A 10,558-nucleotide genomic window follows, 5' to 3' on the forward strand; every position below is an offset into this window, starting at 1 on the left:
CAGAATTCACTTACAAGACACAAGTCCCAAAATAGAATTATTAAGAATTTCAAGACGGCCACAGAGAGCATTAATCCAAGTGTGGGGGTCTTCTGAACAAAAGATCCTGTGCGACTACACAAGCTTCAGATCCACAAAGCCATCCCTGCTCATCATGTATGCTCATAACTCGTTGATTTTTTAAGATACTGTCTTCATGGTGATCTGTTTTCCACAGCAGGGCCCCGTAGAGCAATTTGTAGTCAGGTTGCTGTCGATGTGAAAAGACTTATAAGGAAAACTAAGTCAAACAACAACAAGTGCTGGCAAGGATGTGGGGAAGAGGGTACTCTTGTCCATTGCTGGTGGGACTGCAAATTGGTGTGGCCAATATGGAAAGCAGTATGGAGATTCATGGGAAAGCTGGGAATGGAACCACCATTTGACCCAGCTATCGCCCTTCTCAGACTATTCCCTGAGGACCTTAAAAGAGCATATTATAGGGATACTGCCACATCAATGATCATAGCAGCACAATTCACAATAGCTAGACTCTGGAATCAACCTAGATGCCCTTCAATAGATGAATGGATAAAAAAAATGTGGCATTTATACACAATGGAGTATTACGCAGCACTAAAAAACAACAAAATCATGGAATTTGCAGGGAAACAGATGGCATTAGAGCAGATTATGCTAAGTGAAGCTAGCCAATCCTTAAAAAACAAATGCCAAATGTCTTCTTTGACATAAGGAGAGCAACTAAGAACAGAGCAGGGAGGAAGAGCATGAGGAAAAGACTAAAATTATACAGAGACGAGTGGTGGGAGGGAAAGGGAGAAAGAAGGGAAACTGTATGGAAATGGAAGGAGACTCTCATTGTTACACATAATTACATATAAGAGATGGTGAGGGGAAAGGGGAAAAAAACAAGGGAGAGAATTGAACAACAGCAGATGGGGTAGAGAGGGAAGATGGGAGGGAAGGGGAGGGGGGATAGTAGGGGATAGGAAAGGTAGCAGAATACAACAGTCACTAATATGGCATTATGGAAAAATGTGGATGTGTAACCGATGTGATTCTGCAACTTGTATTTGGGGTAAAAATGGGAGTTCATAACCCACTTGAATCAAATGTATGAAAGATGATATGTCATGAGTTATGTAATGTTTTGAACAACCAATAAAAAAAAAAAAAGAAAACAGTTCCCATGCAACATTTCTTGCCAAAGAAATAAACCAGAAATCCCTGTGTATCTATTCAGCAAAGAAATGAATGTAGAATTAAATTCAGGTGAATTTCTTTTAAATTCTGTTGGGTTCACATGATGGAAGGAAACATCTGGTCCTCAAGCTGTAGTCTTCCTTCCTAGGAGTGTGAGAACTGACCATGGCCTTCAGTTCTATGATTTTGCTTTGCAGAATTCCAGGGCTCCCTGAGTTCCCTGGGTGTTCCCTAATGACTTTGTATTTTTCTCTGGTGCTTGAAGGTGCATGCTGCTTTTTGCTACAGTGGGTTTCTGAACTGGCAGGAATTCCAAGAAATCGGTCTCCGTGTGAAAGAGAGGCAATTGAACCACTGTGCCCAGGTAGTTAGTTGTTAAAGTGGCAATCACAATCTGCCATTCCTTATTTTAACAAACACCCAAAATTTGTGGGAGCTCTTTGCAAGGAAGTAAATTACCACTTCCTGTAAATAACTCCCTTGGGATAATACATGGTATCTAATACACTATCAAACAGTATTTACTGATAGTTTATTTAAAATTGTGTATTTCCAGAATATGATTTTTTTCTTCTGGGGACTCACTTCCCCTAAACTTCCCATTTCCTATGATTATATCTTACTTAGTTTAATGATTTTTTTTCCTTTTATTTCTAATTCTTTTCTAAATTCTGTCACCTCACCTCTAAGATTTACGTTGCTGCCCTTTTTCTTCCCCCTCCCCCTCCTTCTCCTGTCATTTTTTAAAATATTTTTAGTTGTAGATGGACACAATACTTTTATTTATTTTTATGTGGTGCTGAAGAATGAACCCAGTGCCTCACAGGTGCAAGGCACGTGCTCTCCCACTGAGCTACCGTCTCAGCCCTCCTTTGTTCATTTTTATAGGCAATTCATGTTCCTTAACTTCTAAAGTGAGTCACAATTCCAAATAGGTCTTCTAACCTTCTAATCCCCGAAGCTCCTGTTTCTTATTTAAACCTAGAATTCAAAACCACGTTGGCTTGATGTCTGAAACTTCCCATCTCCCCTCCTCCGACTTGTCCCTGGATCCTCTGTCTCCTCCCTCTCTAGGATCCTATCTTGATCAGTGGGATCCCTCTCCCAGCATTTTCTCCTTATCATGGACTGTTCCTCTGGTGAGAAGCTGTGACTGATCCCTTTTGAGAACTCACCGAGCCTAGACCGCTTCACTTTCTTCTGACCTCCTGGAAGAATCTTCTCACTCATCAGGGGTGAGCAGAACTCTCCCTGCACCCCCTGCTCTTCTCAAATTCACCTGCTACAATTTTTAGTTGGCTTTTTGGAATTCTCCCATAATCAGATTCTTCAGATGCCTCTGGAATCCTTCTGGGTCCCTAGAAATGCTTATAATATGCGGGTCTTGTGGTTGATGGTAGTTCTACCAGCTTACACGTAGAGGTTCCTGATAACACATCCGCCATCTAGATTTGTTGTAAATATTGTACCTGGTCTTTGGTTTGAGGAGATGATCCTTCTACAGGATTTTCATGTGGGGCTTCAAAAACTCTGCCACCACTGCTACCATTTCCCAGAATTCGTGAAAGATACTTTGGGTTGGTATTCAATTTTAATAAATATATTTTCTCAGTATTTTATAGAGATTATTTCAGTGTTTCTAATTTCCAATGTTGCTTGTGGGGAGCTTCTGAAATCTAATCACACTTCCTTTGTTGATGATTTCTAATTTCTCTCTGGCACCTTTAACATTTTTCTCCCTGGGGGGGGGGGTAATTCTGTGGCATAGCACTTGCCCAGCATGTGCAAGGTCCTGGGTATTCCATCCCTTATAGTGGCACCTTATGGCAAAATAAATAAATAAATAAATTTTCAAAATCTCTTTCTCTTAACCTCTCTTCTCCCCCGTCCCCATACACACACTTACAATAATATCCTTCTGTCTTTTCTGCTGTTCTTTTAATCTATCAGCCATTTTAGATATTAAATTTTTATTTTTTTAGATATTAAATTTTTATTTTTTTAAATAGAGCTGAACTTCTTTGAGAATCACTTGTTAATTGGTAGTGACTCCAGTCCTCTTTCATTTCATATATATTAGAAGCACACTTTTTTGTATATACCATCTTGTAATTTCGTTCTTGTTGGTCTTTTGTGTCTTCAGGCAGTAGTGTTGGCTCTTATTAATTGTATGTGGTTTATTTCTTCATATGTGTATTTTATTTGAAATGTAACTTTGGGAATCCTAAAAGGCCAGGATGTTTTCTTTTAAAAATATTTTATTACTTAAAACCTGAGATAATGGGTTGGGGTTGTGGCTTAGCAGTAGAGCGCTCGCCTAGCATGTGTGAGGCCCTGAGTTCAATCCGCAGCACCACATAAAATAAAGGTTAAAAAAAAACTGAGATAAAGATAATAGTGACACATATCTAACATCATAAACTTACAAACTGCAAAAAAAAAATAATACTTTGGTGTCATAAGTTTAGGTAATACAACAAGTTGTCATACTTAATAAGGTAATTTCTTTTTTATTGGATTTTTTTCTGGCTTTCTTTGCAAGCTTATTGATTAGGTCTTGAAATTTTATATTTTTAGCAACTTCATTTTCAGTCTATAGAACTGAAGTGATGTTAATCATTCTTGGAAAATGCAAGATCTCAAATAATTTTTAATTTTAAGAAGAAAAAAAACAGGTGGAAAGAAGAAGATGCAGAGAGGCAAAGAGATGGGTAAGGGGAGTGGCAATATAAAGAATGGCCAGCCACCGGGGTAAGAGCTGCCTCAAGAAGAGTTCTACACGCCAACCAACAAACCGGAAGGAATGACAAAATGTAGGACGCAGAAGTTATGAATGGAAGCGGCCAGAGATGTAGAAGAATCTCAGAAAGCAACTGTCTGAAGCTCAATCAACCAAAAGGCTGCAGGAGAATCACTATAAGGAACAGTGAGTGGACCAGCTATGTGCAGTGATCAGTGATCTTAATCCCACTAACTCTCTAAAGTAGTGGGGAGCAAAATCAGGAAACAGTAGGAAGTAAAGAGGAAGAAAGAATCTGCAGAAAAGTATTCTAGAAAAAGTGAAAGAAAAAAATGTAGCAATATGAAAAATCTAGAGATGAGAATGGAGTATAGAAGCTAACATACAGTCCCTTCTTTTACAGCTGGGGAAGCTGAGTCGAAGACAGGTTACCCAATCCCCTTACTCAACCTGATTAGCAACGGAGCTTAGACAGAAAGCCAGTGGAGACGAAATGGTAATTCAGAGGGATAAGGATCAAGGAAAGACTTTCTGTCTCCAAAGAAGATCCCATTTAGTTCCTCAGTTTTCTCTGAGGACCTGGCCTTCTCCCTCTCATGGGTCCATGGTCTTGACATTATTTTCAACATATATGATAGAAAGCCATGAATGACTACGATGCTTTGCCTTCTGGAGAAAATGCAATGTTGTTGGTTTGGGAAGGGAAAGAGAAATTGGTCTATCACACTGTTTTATTCATTCAGGAATTTTATATTCCTAAAACATGGAAGACAGGAAGGGTTTACTCAGACTAAATTGGAAAAGTATCCCTTTAATAACCTTGATAATACTCCACCCTGCCCCATTCCAGAGATAACAAATAACCTCAAGGTACTAACTATCCACCTACGGAAATGGACACAGTCGGGTAAAGACGTTCATTAAAAAACATCACCCAATTATGGATAATTCACAATGAGCTGGCAAACACCATTTTGCTATGAGTAGCAAAGTTCATCAAGAAACACCCTGATGGTGTGTATATAAAGCAAAATGAACTGAGTAGGACAGTCTCGCCATTAGAGCAACCCTCCAGCGTGGGCATCATGTCTGTGCGCTTTTCTTCCTCATCCAGACGGCTGGGCTCCTGTGGGGGTGCAGGCTCCGTGAGGCTCTCTGGTGGGGAAGCCAGCTTTGGGGCCGGAAATGCATTCGGTGTGCCAGGCATTGGAAGTGGCTTCTCTTGTGCCTTTGGGGGCAGCTCAGCGGCAGGAGGCTATGGTGGAGTGCTGGGCGGGGGAAGTGCTTCTTGCGCTACCTTCACCAGGAACGAAAACGGCCTCCTCTCTGGCAATGAGAAGGTGACCATGCAGAATCTCAATGACCGCTTGGCTTCCTACCTGGAGAATGTTCGAGCACTAGAGGAGGCCAACGCTGACCTGGAACAGAAGATCAAGGGGTGGTATGAGAAATTTGGACCTGGTTCTTGCCGAGGTCTTGATCATGATTACAGCAGATACTTTCCAATAATCGATGACCTTAGGAACCAGGTAAGAAACATCATGTTATGGGTGTTAAAATTCATGAGAGTAATTAGCCACACAATAACACACAGGTGTGTAAGCTGTCAGGACAGGACTTTGACATGAGCTCAGCTTCTAAATTTTGGTAGTTCCTTATCAAGATTAAAATAATTTCTATTAAAATTCTGACCTTTGATCATGGCCCAACCATCATCTGGTTTTAGGTATGCATGTATGTTTTTAGTAATATTAAAATATCAAAATCTGGCCAGTGAGTGTCTCCAACTTTGTATTTATAATCTTTCCCTTTGAAAGAGTTTTTTTTTTTTTTTTTTTTTTTTTTTTTTTTTTTAGGATAGAATGGGGAATAAAAGAGAACATACTTCAATTTCCCACATGCAAAACAATTACCTTATTATTAGATACAGGTGCCATTAATATTGCCATAAATACTACCATAATTTCATAGGGAACCTTATTCAAAGAAATTTGATTTTTTAAAAAAATATTTCCTCACTCTTAACTAACTCTCCATTTAACAGATAATTGCTGCAACTACAAGTAATGCCAATGTTATCCTGCAAAATGATAACGCGAGACTAACTGCTGATGACTTCAGACTGAAGTAAGTAGAGCTAAAGAGAAACACACAAAAAGTTCTCTTAAGAAACACCCCCTCTTTTTTGGGTTTTTCGAGGTCTGCTTTCTTCTTTTGTTTATTATTTGTTTTGAAGCTTATACATACTGGAGTGGCTAGCGGAATAGCACATCTCACTTGGGAAATTGGGGGGCTAACACAAATGAATGTCAAAGTCACAGGGAAAGAGGATTTTTGACTATTTCCACTCTCTTGCTTCAAATAAATAAATATATATTGTAGTGTGGATGATCCAAATGAAAATTTACATGTTATTTTAACAGTTTTATCACAAATCTTAGTTTGGGTTTCATGAAAATCTAAAAAAGTGACGTGACTAATGTCTAATGACTAAGAATGAACTTTTCAAATATGTCTGTAAGGTTCGAGAACGAACTGGCCCTTCACCAGAGCGTGGAGGCAGACATCAATGGCTTGCGTCGAGTGCTGGATGAGCTGACCTTGTGCAGAACTGACCTTGAGGTCCAGCTGGAAACTCTCACCGAGGAGCTGGCCTACCTCAAGAAGAATCACGAGGAGGTAGGCACTGTACCTCCCTGACTTTCAGTCTGCCTCCCTCCCAAATTAAAAATTAATTTCAGATGATAAATATCTTAATACCAAGAAGCGTGGCAATTTCTCCCTAGGGTTTAGATTATTTCTTGAAATGTGTCTATTTGTCCCTCTCAAAAGAAAACTTACAAAATGCTTCTATCCCTACAGATCCTGCCTGTCCAGCTCATTAAAAAATAGTCAAATCCTGATCTGATTAAACAACTCTCCCGCAGGAAATGCAGGCTCTGCAGTGCGCCGCGGGAGGCAACGTGAACGTGGAGATGAACGCCGCCCCCGGGGTGGACCTCACGGTGCTGCTGGGCAACATGCGAGCCGAGTACGAGGCCCTGGCTGAGCAGAACCGCCAGGATGCGGAGGCCTGGTTCCAGGAGAAGGTAAAGCCACGCGGGACGCGCTCACCCGCGCTGGGTGCGGACGCGGACGTCCCCTGACACCAGCCCCTGACGTTGCAGAGCGCTTCGCTGCAGCAGCAGATTTCCGACGACGCTGGCGCCACCACCTCCGCTAGGAATGAACTCACGGAATTGAAACGTACTCTTCAAACCCTGGAGATTGAACTGCAGTCCCTCTTAGCGATGGTGAGTCCCCAAGTACAAACGGATTTCCTTTAGAAATTGAGGGAAGAATCTAAGGAGAACGTTCTTCCCGCGTTACTTACTTGAATTTTTATCCGCAAATGACTGTGTAGACATAAGGCACGTTTGCATTTTACATAGGATACGTCTCTTTGCCTGGAAGTTATACTTAGATGCTAATAATCATGAAGCGTTGTAAATTAATACATACAGTTATTTAGAGGTGTTCAGAAATCTGCTCTCCCAAGTCAAAAGATCAAAACCATTGTGTATGGAAAGCTGTTAGCACCTTTCCTGATTTCGTTACCTAGCATTCCTTTTGGCCACCTAATTAAGAACACTTAAGTTCCTTTTTAAGTTTCTTTTTAAGTGGCATAAACAAGAAGCAAAGTACAGGCAGGAAGATTGACTCTAAAGCTAAACATGCATAATGATAATAATAACCTTTTTCATTAAGGGTTTGCCCAGTAGTTTTGCCCACATGTTAGCCCTCAATTATCCTGAGGCTTGGGTGGGGCAGACTTTATAATTCATTTCATTATTTACAAAAGAAGAATCTGAGATTCAAAAAAGTGATTCGCAGAGTTCCACAGTCAGATACAAAGGGATCAGAATTTCTCTTCAAAGTTTCGAACTCCCAAGTCTATCCTTTTCCCACTATGGCTAGGAAACTTCCAGAGTTTATTCAAAGAAGAAACCATGAATACATACAAAATCAGGGATCATACAAAAATTCTTGCATATAAAAGGGTAAGACTTTTCTGTCTTCATTTCAGTGTAAAATTACAGCAGGTATTCCCTCAGTGCATCTATGTAAACTCATTGGGATTCATACACTTACAATTCAAACGACTCAAAACTTAAAAGGATGATTCTTTTCTTTAGTTCATTCTACTTATACAACTTTATGCAATTGACGGTAGGATTGTTTTTTTCTAGAAGAGCTGCAATCCACATGAAAGGAGGCAGCCACATGATTAGAAATGAGGTGTCAAAATGCAGGGGGACTTTTACCTTCTCGGGAAAATGGCAAAGTGCCAGACCCCACAAGCAAGGAACATATTGGTGTGTGGTCAGGGTTCTTATTTTTTTAGTTGATAGACCTTTATTTTTATCTATTTATATGAGGTGCCATGCCAGGCAAGTGCACTACCGCTAAGCCACAGCCACAGCCACAGCCACAGCCCCGATCAGGGTTCTTTAGACTCTGCACTAGGTAGAAACAATTTCATTTTTTCTAATACTGCTGGGCCTATGAGTAACATTCACCACCAGTGATGTCATTCACAAATATAAAAAAATACCATAGCATCTGTTCACAATAGTGAACAGACGGATTTTTTTTTTTTTGGATTATTTGCATTATGCAGGGATTTCTGTCTGTATCTCTTAAGTGACTTGGCTCATTCTGAACAGTATGGTGACATTTTCTATAAAACTGTCTCATCGAACCACAGAAACACTCCCTGGAGTGCTCCTTGACAGAGACAGAGGGCAACTACTGCACGCAGCTGGCACAAATCCAAGCTCAGATCGGGGCCCTGGAGGAGCAGCTGCACCAGGTCAGGACTGAGACCGAGGGCCAGAAACTGGAGTATGAGCAGCTCATGGACGTCAAGGCCCACCTGGAGAAGGAGATTGAGACCTACTGCCGCCTGATAGATGGAGATGATGAGTAAGACAATTTAATATTGTTAAATATTATTTAAAATCAAGTATAAACACCTTTCTTGTGTTATTTCTGCATTCAGTGAACTCCTCCCTTAAATATTTGCCTTTCGGTTTTCTTTGCAAACCCTAGAGCAAAATAATGAATGCAAAAATCGATTTTTTACAGATCTTGTGTCAAATCCAAAGGCCACGGAGGACCAGGAAATCAGATAAAAGGTAAACAAAAGCTGCGTGAAGGCTTCAGATTTTTTTTGGATGTTTTAAATGATGAGTGATTTCCCATTTATGAGTTTCATAAATTCATATATGTCATTTTCAGATTCACCTAAAACCGCCATCGTGAAAACAGTCGTCGAAGAACTAGATCTTCGTGGCAAAATTCTCTCATCCAGAGTTCACGCCATAGAAGAGAAACCCACTAAACCCAACAACAAGAGTGAACAGAGGGTGCCCTCGTAAACTCCAGCACCCCCCAAAAAAAGAATGGCCCTGAAATTAGAAGACCAAGTCGAAACTCGTTTCCTAAATGAGGGCCTTCTCATTTTTCTGCTTTTCTTCCAGTGAATTAAGACAGACTCTCTGTAGAGTAGTAACTCGTCTTCAGCTTTCTCTTTGGTGATGTTTCAATAAAAGTTCTTCCTGTTGCAAGTCATCCGCCCTGGTTCTGGTCAATCTTTGCATTTTAAATATACCCTCCCATGGGAACCGATGTTGGTCTTTAATTTCTTCTGTTTAAGGCACTGGTCTTCACAAGTTACAAGTAAGTTTAACATATAGACTGGTGGGAGTCTTGTTCCCATTTCCGTAACACTTTTTCATCCTTCCATTCTTCAATAACTATTACTGAGCACTCACTAAGTGTCAGGTAGCGAGCATAAAATAGTAACTATTTTAATAACTCCAGACCCTGGTCCAACATGCTCATGGAAATGGAAATAAGGAATTAAAGAATCACAAACATCCTAAACATAAAGGAACAGCTCTCCATGGTTAGTTTTGGAGGCAGAAGGGGAAAGAGTGAGAGGTGGGAGGCTGTGTAAGTGGATTCCAGTAGATGTCGTAAGTTACAATCTCCACCGCTCCACCATGAGGTTGGGCATTCACAACGGAAACAGTAAACAGATCCTTGGTTACCAGGGTTTAGGTGGAGGTGGGGTTAGGTGTGGTGGGGGTAGGGGATAAATAAGGTTGAGTAAGGGGATTTTTTTAAGACAGTGAAAATACTCTATCCAGTTTTCCCCATCCAAGATGCAGAGCAATGTGTCTCTCAAATTAAATTTAATTGTAAATGAAATGATATTTGGCACTTATCATCAATGAAACTATTCTCTAGCCTGTAGTCTAAGGTCTCACAAAGGCACAGGAGGTATAAACTCAGCAGAAAAATCTTCATAGGTTTATTTGAGTGAGAGGATTTGTCTCCCACACGTTGACATGCAGCAGAAACAACCTGCTTCTCAGGTCCTGAGAACCAGAAAATGGATCCTTATAGTAGATTTATTTATTAATTTCCAAAACTTGGATGCAACCAAGATGTCATTCAGTAGATGAGTAGAGAAACTGTGGTATATCCAGACCATAAAATTTTATTCAGTGCTAAATATAAATGAGCTATCTAGATGACCATGAAAAGAGACAGAGGAAATTTAAATCT

At 40.3% G+C, this 10,558-nt stretch overlaps 1 protein-coding gene across 1 annotated transcript; it reads left to right on the top strand.

The window, feature by feature from the left end:
- The first annotated feature begins 5,010 nt into the window (after positions 1-5,010).
- Positions 5,011-9,556, top strand: Krt27 (keratin 27). Its single transcript, XM_005321829.3, has 8 exons — positions 5,011-5,472; positions 5,988-6,070; positions 6,466-6,622; positions 6,871-7,032; positions 7,111-7,236; positions 8,691-8,908; positions 9,071-9,120; positions 9,224-9,556. The coding sequence occupies exons 1-8, from the start codon at positions 5,029-5,031 to the stop codon at positions 9,361-9,363; spliced, it is 1,380 nt and encodes a 459-aa protein (XP_005321886.2). The 5' UTR covers positions 5,011-5,028; the 3' UTR covers positions 9,364-9,556.
- The last annotated feature ends 1,002 nt before the right edge of the window (positions 9,557-10,558 follow it).

The sequence above is a fragment of the Ictidomys tridecemlineatus genome, chromosome 3 (assembly GCF_052094955.1).
Source record: "Ictidomys tridecemlineatus isolate mIctTri1 chromosome 3, mIctTri1.hap1, whole genome shotgun sequence".
NCBI lineage: Eukaryota > Metazoa > Chordata > Mammalia > Rodentia > Sciuridae > Ictidomys > Ictidomys tridecemlineatus.